General features: G+C 36.4%; 1 protein-coding gene across 1 annotated transcript in view; it reads left to right on the forward strand.

The window, feature by feature from the left end:
• The first annotated feature begins 959 nt into the window (after nt 1-959).
• The window catches only part of IPO5 (importin 5), a 34,911-nt gene continuing 16,652 nt past the window's right edge, over nt 960-19,218 (forward strand). Inside the window, exons 1-11 of the mRNA XM_008685009.2 lie at nt 960-1,056; nt 3,519-3,711; nt 6,976-7,078; nt 8,154-8,250; nt 8,467-8,571; nt 10,967-11,089; nt 11,179-11,299; nt 13,087-13,174; nt 15,204-15,310; nt 18,828-18,952; nt 19,044-19,133. Of these exons, the coding sequence (XP_008683231.1) occupies nt 3,528-3,711; nt 6,976-7,078; nt 8,154-8,250; nt 8,467-8,571; nt 10,967-11,089; nt 11,179-11,299; nt 13,087-13,174; nt 15,204-15,310; nt 18,828-18,952; nt 19,044-19,133 (1,143 nt within the window). The 5' untranslated portion in view covers nt 960-1,056; nt 3,519-3,527. The remainder of the gene's footprint in view (nt 1,057-3,518; nt 3,712-6,975; nt 7,079-8,153; nt 8,251-8,466; nt 8,572-10,966; nt 11,090-11,178; nt 11,300-13,086; nt 13,175-15,203; nt 15,311-18,827; nt 18,953-19,043; nt 19,134-19,218) is intronic.

The raw sequence follows: 19,218 nt of genomic DNA on the forward strand, positions 1-19,218 counted from the left end.
TGATCCACTCTGACAATCTGTCTTTTGATTGGTGTCAACTTTTTATTGTTAACCAATTTGCTCTTATTTTACATTATTCATGGAGAAGGAAAGAAGTGCCCTGAGTCACAAAACTTAGATTGCTAGATTATTATTAAAATAGTATTAAAGAAATTACATTAAGGGGCGCCTGGGTGGCACAGCGGTTAAGCGTCTGCCTTCAGCTCAGGGCGTGATCCCGGCGTTCTGGGATCGAGCCCCACATCAGGCTCCTCTGCTGTGAGCCTGCTTCTTCCTCTCCCACTCCCCCTGTGTTCCCTCTCTCGCTGGCTGTCTCTATCTCTGTCAAATAAATAAATAAAATCTTAAAAAAAAAAAAAAGAAATTACATTAAAGTCTCCTGGCCAAATTTCTCCTGGCCATATTCATTTATTTATGTATATAAGTTTTAGTATAATCATTGCTTGAAAGAAAAGGTAGCATAAAGAATTTGAATACTTTCTTTCCCTTTCTTGGATTTACTTCATCTGAGCTATGTCTCTGGTGGTTATAAGTAGTGGTAACTTGAACCAATTCTTCATCATCTGATCTAGAAAATGTTGACAAGATAAGTAGTTTTCCATGATGTAAAGGGATATTAGCTGAGCACTTACTTTACAGCATGGTAGCTCAGGTCACATTTAAGAATTTTTTGGCCCTCTTTGGCCTTGAGTTTTGTTCATCAGAGAAGCAAAAGTTGGGAAAATGTGCACATACATTAGAAAAATCTAAGAGCTGGAGGTGGAAGAGACCTTGAAAGTCACTGTCTGGACGTCCTTTCTAACCTAACCAGCTGAAATGTGTTTTGTGTCCTGGGGGGAATTTTACCAGCAGACCTAGATAACATGATTTCTCATGCATGGACCTTTCCCAGTCTTCATTTCATTTCTTTCACTCATGTGCTCATGACATTTTTTAACGTACTCTAACCCTTAAATGTTTTTCTTTTTCCTGTAGGAAACCTATGAGAATATCCCCGGCCAGTCAAAGATCACATTCCTCTTACAGGCCATCAGAAATACGACAGCTGCCGAGGAGGTACTACTCTAGTACTTGAGAGTATGGCATTCTTACAGAACAAGTTGGGTATTAGGTGGTGGTCCGTGTGGGTAATGAGAACTGTTGTTTACTGCAGAGATATTACCAGAACTTTGAACTTAGTATTTGCTAAAAGCTACTTTGCCGTTACCGTTTTTTTGAGTACCCTGTATTAAGAATGAAATTTCTTTTTTCTGTGTCAGATGATGTGTCCAGGATATTTAAGCTAACGGTTTTTAAGTAATTACATAAAAATTATTAAATTTAAGTGATTTCTGTGGCTATAAAAAAATTTTCTTCCTTGAAACAGTTCATTCTAAAGGAGGAAATTTAATTCATTCAGTGTTTTAATGTGTTGCCAAATGTTTCTGAGAAAATATGTATTGTCTGTCTTTAAAATTTTTATGCTTATAGTCATCTCTAGTTAGTGAAGCATATGTGCTAAAGATGTTTAGGAACAGAGAGACACTTTGGTGTGAATCCTTGGTAAATCATGGTTTTTAGCAAATGAACTTGTTACTGTACCAAATTCAAATTTATTGGTTCTTACTGCTTTTCTCTGCATTTAGCAGTGGATTTTTTTCTTCCCAAAAGTAATATCCTTATATATATTGAATGTTAAGTGAATATTTTCTTTATTTTGGAAAAGGTGTCAAAATATCCCAAGTCTAGAAAACCAGCTCCACCTATGAAACATGGAATTGAGAATTTGTAAAGTGAGGGAAATCTGGTTGGCTCAGTTGATAGAGCATACAACTCTTGATCTTGGGATCATGAGTTCGAGCCCCCCACTGGGCATAGAGATGATTTAAAAAAAAAAAAGAATTTGTATAGTGAGACTTCTTTACCTAATATTAAAATATGATGGAAATGAAGTCACACTAAACTTCCACATAGTATTACACCAGACTACTTGTGGTCAATTAGTTTATTGGCAATTTGATATTCTTTGGTAATGCTTAGAAAATAGTATAAAAGTGCCCCAATTTTTAAAAATAGATGACAGGAGGCACTTCTTCACCTTTATAATATATTCTTTAATTCAAAATGAATGTCAGATATGAAGAACAAACATAATGTAACTTAAATCTCTAAAAACAGTTGGCTATTTTAATTCTTGAAGATTGAATCAAGTTAGCTATGAAACAATTTTTTTTTTAAGATTTTATTTATTTGAGAGAGCAAGAGCTCACACAAGAGAGGGCATGAACAGGGGAGAGGGGCAGAGGGAGGGGGAGAAGCAGACTCCCCACTGAGCAGAGAGCCCAATGTGGGGCTCGATCCCAGGACCCAGGCATCATACCTCAGCTGAAGGCAGACACTTAACCAACTGAGCCACCCAGGCGCCCACTATGAAACAAATTTTAAAGCCAAGAATAAATACTACTAAAAACTATTGAATTTTACTTTTTAAAAACCTATATTGAACCCTTTTTAAATCTTGATTTGATTTAGGAATTAGATGATTGTGAACTAGCCTCAGGATCTTGATTGTGGCTTCATAGTTGTCAATGTAAGTGTGAGAACTGCATAAACTTGAACTACTTTTACAGGGATTTTAACCACTTTGAATCCTTTCTAGAACATTAAAGATTTCTTTAAAAGTTTGCTCTTTACCAAAAGTAATTCAAATAAAAAGATTCAGTGAAAAGTGACTCGAGAAAAAAATTGGCACATTTTTTTTTGTGTAGCTTAACTCCTTTTTGTTGGTCACAGTCCCAGACTGATTATAGTAATGAGTAGCTACAGCCCAGAAATGAAAGAAAATAGGAAAAATTGGGTTTAATAGTTTCAATGGCCTTTTGATTTAATATGATAAAATTTTAGAATGGTATATGTCTTCGGATAATCTAAAGGAATATTATACAGAAAATGCCAAACTTAAATATATTTTACAGATTTTTAAATGGAATAAGAATATACTCATTGAGATTAATTAGCACTTTTAGGCATTAGAAACTTGTAATGTTTGTTTGCTCAAATGAAGCATAAAGATAAATGGATTTGATAGCATGTTATCTAGGAGGCTAGTGAAAGGGATGTGATACAGCGAGACAGGCCAGGCTGGGAGTAAGAGTAGGTACACTAGAATGAGAGCCAGATGGAGAAGTAGGAAAGGTTTATAATTTAATTTCTTTTTCTTAAAAGAATATTAAAAATAGAAATTAAAGACAGGTTTATCATTGCTAAGATGTTTCCTATTTGTAATCTGATGTGTTCAGGGGCATTTCCTTAGCTTTGAACAAAAAATAGCTTTGGGTGGCATTTTCTATACAGTAGGCTAATGTGATTAGAGTTGTGTGTAGTTTACCTATTTTTTAGAAAAAATCTAAGTGCTTTTGAAATGAATTGTAAAAATAGAATCGTAAAATGTGTCAGTACATCAATGGACTGAATGTAGTTTGTTGGAAATTTTTTCTCTTGTAAGACACCAAGTTATTAACCACATTATCCATTTATAGGCTAGACAAATGGCTGCCGTTCTCCTAAGACGCCTTTTGTCCTCTGCATTTGATGAAGTCTATCCAACTCTTCCTTCTGATGTTCAGACTGCCATCAAGAGTGAACTACTGATGATTATTCAAATGGAAACCCAGTCTAGCATGAGGAAAAAAATTTGTGATATTGCTGCAGAGCTGGCCAGGAATTTAATAGGTGTGTATGCAGATACATTTGTTATTATGTTATAGAAAAAAATGAGTATATCCTCTCTTTTTTTTTTTTTAAAGTGGAGTCTTCTTAAAGGAAAATTTGCAAGTACCTGAGTACCATTTATTTTGTTCGAAATGAAAGTGATTATGGATTCTGCATTTAGAGCCAAAAATTACAGATGTTTGTGCGGTATAGTCCTAATACCTACCTGTTGGTTTTCAAAACATCTGTGTGGAGAAATGATTTTATAGTTTGCTTAAAAATTGTTAGTTTTATTTCCTCCTTTATCTGTAAAGTTTTGAAAGCACAGTGAACTTACAACCTACTTTGTAGATTAAACTTGCCAACAGAAGTAAAAATGAGTGGACTCCAGGAGCTTTTGCGGTTACATTTGTGTATTAGTAAATTATACACATAGGCTACTATACCACTGTACTATGTACTTTATGAAATACCCTCAAAATATTTTTAAACAATGAAATAAAAGGAAAATCTCTAGAAATACATTTTACCAACAATCAGAACCCTTCTTGGTCACACTAAAAATATTAATGTAATTGAATATGCTTTGTTATTTTTATGACAGATTCAGTGATACGATTTTTTTTTTAAGATTTATTTATTTCAGGGGTGCCTGGGTGGCTCAGTCGTTAAGCATCTGCCTTCGGCTCAGGTCATGATCCCAGGATCCTAGGATCTAGCCTCGCATCGGGCTCCCCGCTCCGCTGGGAGCCTGCTTCTTCCTCTCCCACTCCCCCTGCTTGTGTTCCCTCTCTCGCTGGCTGTCTGTCTCTCTGTCAAATAAATAAATAAAATCTTAAAAAAAAAAAAAAAGATTTATTTATTTCACTGACAGAGTGTGGGCGGAGGAGGGGCAAAGGGAGAGGGGAGAGAGAATCTTTTTTTTTTTTTTTTTTTAAAGATTTTATTTATTTGACAGAGAGAGACAGCCAGCGAGAGAGGGGGAACACAAGGAGGGGGAGTGGGAGAGGAAGAAGCAGGCTCCCAGTGGAGGAGCCTGATGTGGGGCTCGAACCCAGAACGCTGGGATCACGCCCTGAGCCGAAGGCAGATGCCTAACCACTGCGCTACCCAGGCGCCCCGGGGAGAGAGAATCTTAAGCAGACTCTGCGCTGAGCACAGAGCCCAATGCAGGGCTTGATTTCACAACCTTGAAATCATGACCTGAGCTGAAACCAAGAAATGCTTAACCAACTGCCCCACCCAGGCGCACCCCATTCGTAGATATGATTTTAAACTTAGTTCATTTAGGCAGCATTTTTAAAGGTTGAAAAGGATACCTCACTAGGATAAGATATTGTTGGTTGTGCTTATTAGTAAATCATGACACTAATTTTTTTTTTAATTTAATACTTAACATATAGTATAGTATTGGTTTCAGTAGAATTTAGTGATTCATCACTTAAATACAAACACCTACTGTTCAACACAACAAGTGCCCTCCTGAATACCCATCACCCATCTAGCCTATCCCAGCCCATCTCCCCTCCAGCAACTCTCGGTTTGTTCTCTATATAGAGTTAAGAGTCTCTATGGTTTGCCTCCCTTTCTGTTTTTATCTTTTTTTCCTTCCTTTCTCCTGTGTTCATCTGTTTTGTTTCTCAAATTCCACATATGAGTGAAATCATGGTATTTGTCTGTCTTTGGCTGACTTATTTCACTTGGAATAATAGACTGTAGCTCCACCCATGTCGTTGCAGGTGGCAAGATTTTGTTCTTTTTGATGGCTGAGTAATAGTCCAGTGTGTGTGTGTGTTACGCCACATCTTTATCCACTCATCAGTCGATAGATGTTTAGGCTCTTTCCATAATTTGGCTATTGTTGATAGTGCTGCTACAAACATTGGGGTGCACGTGCCCCCTTTGAATCCACTTTTTTGTATCCTTTGGATAAATACCTAGCAGCGCAATTCCTGGGTATTAGGGTATGACACTAATTTTTTAATCTCCGCTACCAATAATGCCAAAATTCTTGCTCACGTCAGCTGATTGATCTCAACCAATTCTTAAAAATAGGAAATATATTAATTTTTTTATTTTAAATAAGTTCAAAACCCCCTGAAACCTTTAAATTTGAAATTTTTTAAGTAGCCTAGAAAATCTCTTTTCAAGTTTTTTTAAATGTGCAGGTAAGAATTTTTATAGGTGACATATTCTAGTTTCTAATTCAAAATCACAATAATGGAAATGTTTCCAAAATGTTTCAAAGTTCTCTCCCCATAAATTTTTTTTTTTAAATAATGCTTTCATTCCTCTTGACCCCCAAGCACGATCTTTTGTGTTAAAGGAACTGATTAAGGGTATTTTTTTTAACCTCAGCTGAATAGCACATTTGTCATTTCAAAAAAGTTCAGCAAATGTGGAGGGAAATTTTTTAAAAACAAAAAGTGCATACATAACTCATCTGTAATTTTTACAACTCTTAAAATTCTTTGTGACAGAATAATTGGTGAGTCCTTTAACTGGCACAGATTTTTCTGGTCACTCATTTTTATTACAAAGTACCACAAAAATTTTTTATTTTAAAATCTTGTTTAAAAATAAACACCTTGATATTATGAGTACTGCTCTGGGCCCTGGGATTCCCACTCCTGGACCTTCTCCGGTTTGAAGGTAGTATTTACAGTGTTTTGGCTTCAAGACCTTGATACCAAATATTAACTTTGCCTACTTTTAAACTCTTTGATAGCAGTAGTATAAATAAATAAATAAAATCTTAAAACGAAAAAACCCACAAGGTTACCTGGGTGGCTCAGTTGGTTAAGCGTCTGCCTGCAACTCAGCTCATGATCCCAGGGTTCTAGGATCAAGTTCCACTTCGGGGTCCCTGCTCAGCAAAGTATCTGCTTCTCCCTCTGCCCCCACCCCCACTCACACACTGTCTGTTTCTCTCTCTCTCGCAAAAATAAATAAAATCTTTTAAAAAATAAACTCTTTAATAGCAATAGTATAAATAGAAGATTTAACCAAAGTCATAGTGCTGCCTTTCCCCCAAATGCTGCTCCTTAGAAATAGCCACTGCTGATATCTGTGCTTATGTAACCCAAAAGCGCAGTTGCTTTTTATGAGATTAGAATGCCATGTTTGTGGTTAAAGAACCTACTTTTATTAGGATTTTTTAAAAATATAAAGCATGTGACATTTTCTACTACTGCATACTTTGAGGCTTATGAAATGAAAAGATTTACCCCTCATTTTTTGAAGTTTGGCTTTACACGCTTTGTGCCTGGATTTCTTTACTTTTAGATGAGGATGGCAACAACCAGTGGCCTGAAGGTTTGAAGTTCCTTTTTGATTCAGTGAGCTCTCAAAACATGGGACTGCGGGAAGCTGCCCTTCACATTTTCTGGTACATACATGGATCTTATTTTCCGAAAAATTGAATGTCATAATGTGCAAAGCACATTTTAATTGATTGTTTCAGTCTGACTTTTTAGACTTAAATAATGCCTTTACATGAGCTTTGTACTTGTGTTGGAAGTAAAATTGAAAAAACACAAAACTTTTAATTTCATTTTATAATCATTTTTTGTACACAATAGTTCTCTGCAGTTTTTTTGTCTTTTATGATTCCATGACAGTTTCTTCTCCTTTATTGGAGATTGACATTACTAAATATTAATATATCTTTTAAAAAGCTACTTGAGTGATGAAATCTTGAAGAAGAAAGAAAAGCTGGTGAATCCCCATTGTTTTCTGGGTCTTCTATAATCAAACTTCATGAAAATACAGTATTTTAATAAACTATATTAATAAGCAAATGGTTTAAGTTTAGAATTAAGATTATCTGCACTAAGAAAAATTTTGTCCATGTTCTACAGTTCTCTGGTAAAAATATAATTGGATGTGTAACTTTTCAAAATTGTATATTTTTAAAAATGGGATCTGCCTTGAGGAGGGTACAGGTAGATATTATACCGTTTTCTACTTTAGTTAGATGTATCTTACCTATATTGGTAATGCACAGTGGAGAATTCATTGAAAGTATTCAGTGTAATTGTTAACCACAGTAGAGCAGAATTTGGACTGCCTTGATCACTGACGGAGCCCAGGAGCAGGTTGTCAGGCAGCACGGTTACTGCCACTGCCATCTGAAACCTTGTACTTCCTTTTGTCCTGTCCTGTCCTGTACTCCAGGTCACCTTCCTATGGAGACAGAGTGATAAGGATAAAGCATAGGGCTGGGATTGGCTGCTGAGTAGTGTGTGCGCACCTGGTTTGCCCCTGCTCCCAGCCTAATCCTCTCTGCTCTGTTTGTTGCCATCCGCCCAACCTCAAAAGAGGATTGCTGGGAGGATGGGTAGATGATGTTCAGCCTTCAAGGTTAATGCACACTTGGGTCAGGCTGATGTATAAGGTTAGATTAGAGCATTAGATATTCTGACACTTCACTAAAATATAATGTCATTTTGGATCTTTTTTAGGAATTTTCCTGGAATTTTTGGGAACCAACAGCAGCACTATTTAGACGTTATCAAACGGATGTTAGTTCAGTGTATGCAAGATCAGGAACATCCATCGGTAAATAATTTCAATGCCATTAATGTTAACACCTAATTTAATATAACATTTAACTTGTGAAAGAAATTTATATATTTGGAGAATGTCTTTAGTTTTAATACTTTAAAATATATTAGTTTTACTGATGAAGAAAAAGTTCATCTTGAGTAAGAAATCTTGAACCTGCATCCGTCAAAAATTTCTCATGTTTCACATATTTTACTGTCTTCATTTTAGATCAGGACATTATCTGCTAGAGCGACAGCTGCATTTATACTTGCAAATGAGCATAATGTTGCTCTGTTCAAACATTTTGCAGATTTGTTACCTGGATTCTTACAGGTAAGAAAACAGTGTGAAATAAGTGACAATTATATCCTTATTGGTTTTCTATAGACTTTAAAGAACTCATCAGAGTTCTCTAGCGTGCATTCATTTATTCATTATATTTGTTGCCTACTCTGTGCTGGCACTAGATGCTAGGGATTCATCAGTGAACAAAATAAATCTCTGTCCCTGTTGAACTCTAATCTCTTGCCCTTCATAGACTCATAGTCTCTTAAAATATTTAGGGTTTCAAAATTTTTCTATAACATGATAAAATGCAATGATAAAGGCAATTTATGGCTATTATTGAATATATAATCACATAAGTTATTGTCATAGAATCAACCAAATAACCTATGAAATGTAATGCCCATTTTACATGAGGAGAAACTAAAGAGGGGAAGATAAGAAAGTTGCCCAAGATCACAGTGTTGGTAAGTTACGGAAACATGATTCAAACCCAAATTGGACAGCACTCCTTATTCTTAAGCTCAGGGCTTGTAACGGTTTGTACTATAAAGTGAACAGTTTATGGTTAATTGTCACTATTGGATCCAAGAGTGTTATTATTTTAAGGATACCTTCTGCCTCAATCAGAAAGTTAAATAAGAGGGGCGCCTGGGTGGCACAGCGGTTAAGCGTCTGCCTTCGGCTCAGGGCGTGATCCTGGCGTTATGGGATCGAGCCCCACATCAGGCTCCTCCACTATGAGCCTGCTTCTTCCTCTCCCACTCCCCCTGCTTGTGTTCCCTGTCTCTATCTCTGTTGAATAAATAAATAAAATCTTTAAAAAAAAAAAAAAAAAAAAGAAAGTTAAATAAGATTGGGTAAGTTAGAGCAATTTGTTAGACCCATATTTTGTAATAAATGCATATTCTATTTTGAAATGCATTGGTAACATGCTTATGTACACATACAAGTTTTAAAAATACAAATATGTTGACCTAAGTTAACACAAAGAAGAAAGGAATAAACCATAAAATGGCATGCTTTTCAATTTATAAATGGTAGGGCATGACTACAATGAAAGACATAGACTAGGGGATTTTTAAGTGACATATACAAACACGGTAGCTAAACATGTGGACTGATAGATGATCATTGGCAAGGCAAACACCACGAATGCTGTTAGTATTGATGACTTGATTTCCAGAAATAGTAAAGATCTGGACAAAACAAAGTATGTATTCATTCTTGATTTATACTACAGTATTTACATTTGGAAGCAGGAGGAGTCATGGTACATTAAAACCAGACCAAAAATAATTTGTGAGTTAGGTTTTAGGTTCATCATTATAAATGAGTTTTACATTTTCAAAAGTGTCTGACTTTTACGATCATGTGAGATACATGATAAGGTCATATGAGTTCCTCAGAAGCATTTGTGTCACAAATACGAGATATCTGGGAACCCTGGCCTTTACCCTTCCTCCGTCATTGTGACAACCAAGAAAACTCCTGGGAGAAATAGCATCCCTGTTGAGAACCACCAGGTTAGAGAGGATTTGGAAGAGCTAAAACTGAAAAGTCTTATGTGAATTCTGCATATTTTAGAGTAATTTTGCAGGATTTAATAGAAACTTTTCTCCCTATGCTGTCAAACTGAAAAGATAGTTTGGGTCAGTGACAAACATTAACTTTCCCTGTTGTTTTAGTGGTTTATTACCTAAAAATTTTGTGAGTTACTCACTGCTTAAGTCTAATCTCAGATTTTTCTTCCCCTGAATTTAGAGTAAGTTAAAATGCTAGCCAGAACTTCTAGGGGTTGTCATGCTGAAATAGGCAATGGTAGATATAAAATGTTCACTTAAATACCACAGTGAGTTAACTTGATGTCAAAAAGAAATAAATTGAGTAATATTGTACACTTTATTTTATTTATTTATTTGTCAGAGAGAGCACAAGCAGGGGGAGAAGCAGCCTCCCTGCTGAGCAAGGAGCCCCATGCGGGACTCGATCCCAGGACCCTGGGATCGTGACCCTGAACCAAAGGCAGACGCTTAACCAGCTGAGCCACCCAGGCGCCCCTGGACACTTTAAATGTATCATAGAGTCTAGTATTTACTGCATGTCTGAAAAAAATGAGGATATGGATGTTGGAGGGACAGAGGAAAGGGATTCCTTCTGGTTATGAAAAGAATTCCTTGACAGCCTTAAGTTTGTTGTGCTGGTTACTATAATTCTGACTTAGATTTAAATCTTTAATGTTTCTAGTTAATATCAGTCAAAAGGAAGGCATAATGTGGCTGTGAGATTTGCATTCTATAGATTGCTAAGTTATTTAGTGAAAAATACTCTCCGATAATATTATCCTGTTTTCTGCCTTTTAATGTTTTGACAGTGAGACATCACATTTATAAAGTGACTCTTGAACATAGACCTTTTTTCTTTTCTCTTTCATTTTTTCCAGGCTGTGAATGACTCGTGCTACCAGAATGACGATTCAGTCCTAAAATCCCTTGTTGAGATTGCAGATACCGTTCCAAAGTATTTGCGTCCTCACTTAGAAGCTACTTTACAGCTAAGTCTAAAGGTAAATTCGATATTTTGGTAAATGTTCTGTTTATTCTTTTCAGTGAATAATCTAAACTACTAAAACATACAAATACGTCTTCTCTGTAGTTGTGTGGAGACACCAGCCTCAATAATATGCAACGCCAGCTTGCCCTTGAAGTAATCGTGACCCTCTCTGAGACTGCAGCTGCTATGTTAAGAAAACATACCAACATTGTTGCACAGACTAGTAAGTCAAAGGTCTTTAAATAATATGTGTTAAAAGTGGAAAAATTGTTGGATGAACTTGCTGAGAATTGTGTAAGCTCATAGATTTGATGAGAATATAATGAATGTCCTTTTACAATCAGATGAACGTGGAGAATGTATCTCTGTACATATTAATGTGCATGGGCCCAACACGATGGCTATGCCACAGATAGTCTGAAATCCCACAGTTGTAGGCATGACTTGTGATACCTTGAAATAAATGAAAAGATGGAGAAGACTTTTATGGGGAAAATCGGGTAACATGTTGAAAGACCGATAGAAGAACTAAATATCAGTTCTCCTTAAATTAATCTATAAACTAATACAGTTTCGGTCAGAATCCTGGTAGAGTTGGTCATAAGGATAAGGTTGATCCTAAAATTCGTGTAAAATAACATGGGGCCTGAAGTAGCCAAGACAATTTTGACGAGCAGAGTGGAAGATCTTGCCTTCTCAGCTATGAAGATTTAGAAATTATTGGTGGTAAAGGTATAGACAAATGGATGGTAGGAAACAAAGGGATCTATGAGCAGATCCACTCACATGGAAACAAAGCTGACTCTAAAAGATAATTGACCAAAGGTCATTTCCGTGACAGAAATCTATCCCAACCTCAGATACCCTGTAAAAACCAATTTGGGGTTGATTAAACACTTAAATGATAGATACTTTTTGAAAGTAAAGCTTGAGAGTAGAGAAAGATGTATTTTTTAAGACTGACTCACAAACCATAGATACAAACATTGCTAAATTTGCGAATACTAAAACAATTTTTTTGACCAAATACACCATAAGTGAAAGTAAAAGATAAGCTGCAGACTGGGAGAAAACAGCTGCAGTGCACAGAATCAGCAAGTTCAGGTCTGTAGGAAACAGGCAACGGCTAGGACCCAGGAATCCACAAGGGAGGAATCGGAGGGAGCTAATGAGGGCTGCTCAGCGTCAGTAAACACCAGTGCAGTTGTGGAGTCCAAGTTGTCATAAAGTTCAACAATTATCAAGTGTTGATGAAAGGTGTGGAGCTGAGGACTCATATAGCTTCAGGGCATTTCACACCTGGTCGTGAAATAAGACAGGTCTCCTTTCAAACTTCCTGGAGCAGTGCACATTTATGCAACCACTATGCAGAACAGTTAGTCTTCCTCAGTAATATTGAAGATACCTGTAACAGTTTCGTGCCCTGAACTCAAACTTGTCAAGGAAATGTGGATAGGAATCTCATCAAAGCAAATTTTGTAAAAGGGAGAAAATTAGAAACAACTAAAATGTCCATCAGTAGAATAGTGTGTTTATGTAATAGAGTACTGTGAAGTAATTAAGTTGAAATCCATGTGTGTTGAGAAGAAAGCAAATTGCCAAAGGATACATGTCGTATGGTACCATTTATTGTGTAAAAATTAAAATCTTGAGATAGTGCTGTATTTTATATACAGAGAGATCTGTAGTTCAAGTGTAACAACACTTGGAGAATGAGAAGCGTTGATTTTATGCAGTGCTCACCTCTGGGTGAGTAAAGGAAAAAATAGGATCTGGGAAGTATGACTTTTATCTTTAATGTTACTTCTTAAGCAGAACAAGATCTAAAGCAAATGTGGCAAAAAGGTTAAAATTTAACAAACCAGATGTTGAGGGCACAGGCAAATAATTTTTCTGTCTTAGAGGCAAAGTAAATCCTTTGTTTTTTACTTTTTTAAAATTCTTGTTCATAAATGGTGATATTGATAAAAAAGCCACAGTATTCGGGTATGAAGTGATGATTTGCTTTAGTTCCTCAGATGTTAGCAATGATGGTTGACCTTGAAGAGGATGAGGACTGGGCAAATGCAGATGAGCTGGAAGATGATGACTTTGACAGGTAATTGCGCATGCTGGACACTCTGTTGGCAGCTCCTTTGGCGGAATGGCGTGAGCTCAGGTGGTGGCGAGAGTTTAGGGTTCTAGGACCCATCTCTTCCACTGTATTCTGTCACCTAAAGTTAAACTTCTAAGTTTGGAAACTGGGACACTGGCTTTTCTTAAGATTTTATTTATTTATGTGAGGGAGAACGCATGAGAAGAAAGGAGGGTTAGAGGGAGAAGCAGATTCCCCACTGAGCGGGGATCCCGATGCATGACTCTGTCCTGGGACTCTGGGATCATGACCTGAGCCAAAGGGCCAAAGGCAGACGCTTAACCGACTGAGCCACCCAGGCACCCGACACTTTGGTTTTCTGTGTCAAATTTTGTAAATATTTTATTTTTAATAAAGTAGGTATCTTTTCTACCACATTTTACTTTAAATTTTCAAGATTATTTTAGTGTAAGAGTATCTTAAAATATGTATAAAAAAGCTTTATTATGAAAAATGCCTTTATATGCATAGACCTCACTTAAAATAGTTGTTTCCACACAGTTCCCTGCTTTCCCAATTTCACACAAGTTAACTTTAGGCTAAAGAGGTGGTGGCGGGATTTGTACTGTAGGGTACAGTGACACTGGAGCTGCTTTTTAACTTATTCAGACTTATGAGACCCTCATGGATAGAGAGTCCTGTGGCAGAGACCACCAGAATCTAATTCACTGTCCAGTGGTGTTGATGGGCTCTTCTTACATGCGTATGAGACACAGCACTTCAGAGCTCTGTTATCTTTGTGGATTCGTTTCAGTGGTCCTAAAGGTATATTCTCAGGTAGATTCAGGAATAGAGGGGGTGGGGATTGAGTGATTTGTCTAGGTTTTATATAGCCAGTCCATAGACTGAGGTTTAATGCCATTTCTCTTACTCTTCCCAGTGCATCATACTACCTCCCTTTCTTAAAGAGAACTGAAAGTATTCCCCTGATAGACCGGTAGTCAGTATAAGCTACTATAATAGGTATTAGGTAAAATTAAAGACCTTTGACTTACAGAATATACAGTGTGTTTTGCAGCTTAGTCCCGTTATTACAAATGACTACTCTGGCTTAAATGCTGTTTTGAAGTATATGAAAGTAATCCTTCACTGGAAACTACTTCATAGGGCTGAAGGGAAGACCTGGCTCAGATCGGGTTTCTGCTCCCTGGTTCAGTTACTGTAATGTGCTGTTCCTTGGCCTTTAATTTTCCCTGTACAAGGCACTTAATTTATATGACTTATGAAGCTATGTTTTCTGGGCTAGGTGAATAAGATTTTCTTACTTGTGAGTAATTAGGTCTTAAGTATATTTTCAAGGTGAGTTGGAATACATCCTAAAGATCATTTACAGTTTCATCTTTATAGTCTCCTCTGTCTGACAATTTGAGATGATGCACATGACAAACTCACTACTAATCTTTCAGTTCAAAGACAGTGCAAAAGGCTCTTTCATGGCCAGATTTCTTCTGTTTTCAGTGAAAACACTGGAATTGAGTTTCACCTGTGTATAATTTGTGGCAGTATGGTTTGCACCCCTTTAAAAGTAAATAAGCTCACAGCAAGGAAGACATCCTCCAGAGTCTGAGCACGGCTTTCAATTCTCTGTGTTCTGTCCATTGAGGAGTTTGAAAGGTATATGTCCAGGAAATGAGATCACAAGGCTCACCTAAACACTGCTCATACCTCTGAGTCTTAAAAGCATCAAAGCTTGAGTGTTAGCCAGTGAGGGGTGTGTGCAGGGAGAGGGAGAGAAAGAGCAAAGTCTTGAAAACTAAGGTTGAGAAACAGGAATTTTTACACCATGGTGAATGAATCTTGAAAATGTTATGTACCCTCCTCCTTTTCTTTAACTCTGAATTTTTAACCCACAACTTCATACATTCGGAAGACTGCTTGAATTGGTCTTTCTCAGCCTTAGTTTAGTGTGATAACGTGTTTAGATGTGCGTGTGTACGGTGCACTGTTGTTGTGTATGTTGAGCGAGGTGAATCCGTTCTCCGGTCTTGTGCAGCAATGCGGTTGCTGGCGAGAGCGCCCTGGACCGAATGGCGTGTGGACTTGGTGGGAAGCTGGTGCTACCGATGATCAAGGAGCACATCATGCAGATGCTCCAAAACCGTAAGCTGGGGCTCCCTCAAACGCTAGAGTAGGGCGGTGTGGCTTTCTAAATCCGAAACTCTGACACGCGCTTAGACTTAATCTCTCTACCTTTTTATCCTGTGTTTAGCCCAATTTTTATATTATACTGATAAAATCCTATTTAGTCCTCTTTGGGAACCATTCAGTCTTATGCTAAAGAATGTTTTTCCTCACTACTGCACATGTTCAGTTCCCTCCCTAGAATTGGCTTCAGTGCATGAAAAGAAATTGTAATTCCAAGGAAAGACTATAGATTTTCTCCCTAGCCAGTAATATCTAGGTTTTAATTTTTAAATAAGACATTATTATTTAATGTTTATAAAATATTAGCATATTTGATTCATATCCTCTTCCTTTATCTACTACTTTTTGTTTTTAAAAATGTCTAATCAGAAGAGAAGCCACTTCTATATTTCTGCTGTTGTTTTCATAGCAAATATTTGGTCATTTGTCAGCCTCTATACCTGTAATTTATACGAATATCAAAAATTGTTGTATAGGTGTTATATTTTTGTCTTTTTTTAAAGACAGCTCACAATCCAAAGAGCAAGAGTTGCGTGCTCCACCAAGCCAGCCAGGCGCCGCTTATTTTTGTCATTTTAATGACAGAGTTAAGGTGCTTAACTTTTTTTAAAAATTGAAATACAGAAATGTATAAACTAAAAGTCCCTTAACTTAGATTTAGAGATGGCCACTGTTAATAGGTCTCTGAGACTTTTCTCTGACCTCCTTTGTGTATACATGCACATTTAAAAAATGTGAACATACCATATGGACATACCACCTTAAGCTTTTACCCCAGGGTATATCTTTATCACCACAAAATAGCTCCCCCTCATTTTTTTTAGCAACCACATAGCCTTCTACAGTACCCCATTAGATGTTAATAGTTTTTGTTGATTACAAATAATGCTAATGTATACACTCTTCTACAGAAATCCTGGCTTACTTGTATAGATATTTATATCTATAGGGTACATTACATACAAGAGACACACTTGAGGGTCAGACCATTGATTCAGCATCTTAAAGTAGTAAAACGGAGTTATAGCAAAATATCGCTTCAAATAAAAGTGAACTGTTGAGAACTGGAGGCCTTACACAATTTACCTAATTCTTTCTTAACCCTATATAAGATTCTTCTCCTGAAAAGGCATGACCCAAAACCATTATTCCTTTTTAAGATGTGATTTATATCTGGGTCTTGAATAATTGGCTTCCCCTTTTTTTACTTCCTAAATTTCTGAACAGTTTTTTTTTTCCTCAAAGGGATGGAGACAGCATCAAAGATTGCTTAAGTTATGAGAGCTGCTAGAAAGTATCTAGCTTTTCCATTTTTAAAATGAAGAAAGTAGCCCAGAGACATTAAAAGATTGCACAAGGTCACCCGGTTGTCATTGGTTCACACTATTCTTCAAATCAGTGTGGATGTGATTGTGATTTGTAGTTCAGGAATTTGGCTTTTAAATTTCTGCTACAGCTTACTAGCTGGATGCCGAAGGCTTTACATATATGGCAGTGATCCCTTAATAAGATTTGTTACTGTTCACTGGATGGCTTTGAGCAAGTCTTCTGCACCTTAATTTCCTCATCTGTAAAAGAGGAAAAAATGATGCAGAGATGTATTTCATGTGTGCAACAAGTGCTTTAGCAACAGCAAACAATATGTCTCTTCTAGTAACTTAACATGCACCCCACTTTATTTTTAAAGATAGTTTTACTGGTTTTGCTTTAAATAATAAAAAGGAAAATTTGAAGGAGAAAAACCATTTTCAAATCCCCATACCATAGCATCACATTCTGCTGAACATACTTTAGGGACTCTGCCTCTTAGAGATGTGTAGGCATATCTTTTTTTAATTCTCTGAACCAAATACGGACACCTTTAGTAATTGCATCTCTTATTTAAATTAGTAAAATCAGTATGCAAAGATTAGCGCCTTATTTACTGGTTTCCTAGGATGATTATTCCTCAGTTGAAAAATTCTGACTTACTGGTCTATTGAGTAATTGAAACACATTAAAAGTAAATATTTAATAATGTTATAAATAATAGTGAGGTTTTAATACTTAACAGCAAAATCAGGAATTTTTCAGAAATTCTTTCTAGTAGAATTAGTCACAACAGAGTTCATCTTTATGTGCGTTTTGGGCTTCCCAAAGTGAACAATTAAGTCTGATAATAATTTCAGACTTTCCTACAACTTTAGTTAACCCTTATGCCAGTGGTTCTCAAACTTTCTGTTCTCAGGACCCCTTTACACTCTTAAAAGTTACTGAAGATCCCAGAGTGCTTTTGTTTATGTGGGTTATATCAATGTTTATACCATTAGAAATGGAAAAAAAAAACATTTAAAATATGCCCTTAAAGATGACAATAATAAACCCATTACACATTAACAGAAATAACGTTTTTCATGAAGAATGACTCTTCCAAAAGAAAAACATGTTAATGAGAAGAATGTCTTATGCATTTTTGTAAATATCTTCTAAATATCCTGAGTTCCTATTTCTGCCTCTTCATTCAGTCTCATAGGATTTTCACGTGTTGTAATCCTTGGAGTACTCCACTGGACCCTCAGAATGAGAGTGAAAGAATGTTATCAGAAGAAAAGTTTTGATTCAGAGAATCCCAGGGTTCTTGGGCCCCGCTTTGAGAAATATTGCTTTACACAGATACTAGCTTTCTATATTTATGTATCTCTTGCTTTGTGCCACAAGTTATGTGAAACACTTTAAAGGGAACAATAATGTAGTAAATATAAATATTTAGAAATGAAGAGTCAGGGAAATTATATATTAGAATAGGATAGGAAGGTTCAGTAAAATAAATATTGCTTAGCAAATATTCTATTAGTCTAAAATCACATAGCCATTAGTAATATTAGAATATAAATAAAGCCCATCTGTTCATTTATCATATTGTTAAATAAAAATTTTTTAAAAGCAGAATCTTTCCTCCGTGGCTTGCTTTTTTTTTTTTTTTTTTAAGAACTGTGACTGGGGCACCTCAGTCGGTAGAGCATGTGACTCTTGATCTTGGGATCACAAGTTCAAGCCCCATTTTACGTGTAGAGATTGCTTAAATAAATAAAATGATAAACTTTAAAGAAGAAAAAAAGAAATGTGACCATGATGGAGATAGTGAATATTTATTCAGTAAATAGCAGTGTGTGACACAGAATCCAAGTATTTGCTGCTTACTGTAAAACTTAGGAGGAAAGCCTTATTTTCTGTAGTTGGTTTAAATACTAGTCAGCTCTTTGCTTCCATATTGCCTTTTAACTGCTTTTGGAGTAGAAATCCTCCTGTGATGTAACCGTCACTCCAGTGAAATAGTCCCAGTCAGGCCCTTTTTTCTGTTCATTTTTCTAATGTGTAAAAAGATTTTGATAGTCTTTTCCAAATAAGGAGAACTTTGTTTTATACTTCTGACTACCAGAGTGACATGTTTGTACTGGTTAATTGCTCTTTCATATGTAATTATTTTTTGTAGCTGACTGGAAGTACCGGCATGCGGGATTAATGGCCTTATCTGCCATTGGCGAAGGATGCCACCAGCAAATGGAAGGAATTTTAAATGAGATAGTAAATTTTGTTTTGCTTTTTCTTCAGGATCCTGTAAGTACCAGTAAATATCTGACTCATAATTATTACCATAGTTTCACATGAGAACCCATTGCCTTTACTTATACAAAGTAATCTGTTCCAGCATCCAAGAGTAAGGTATGCAGCCTGTAATGCCGTGGGACAGATGGCTACAGATTTTGCACCTGGTTTCCAAAAGAAATTTCATGAGAAGGTAAGTAACAAGGCTCCAGATGCTCAAATCAGACTTTTAAGAAGAGGGGTGGCATTTTATGTATATGCTTTGAAATGTGGCATTT

Source organism: Ursus maritimus, unplaced genomic scaffold (assembly GCF_017311325.1).
Source record: "Ursus maritimus isolate PB19 unplaced genomic scaffold, ASM1731132v1 scaffold_10, whole genome shotgun sequence".
Taxonomy (NCBI): Eukaryota; Metazoa; Chordata; class Mammalia; order Carnivora; family Ursidae; genus Ursus; species Ursus maritimus.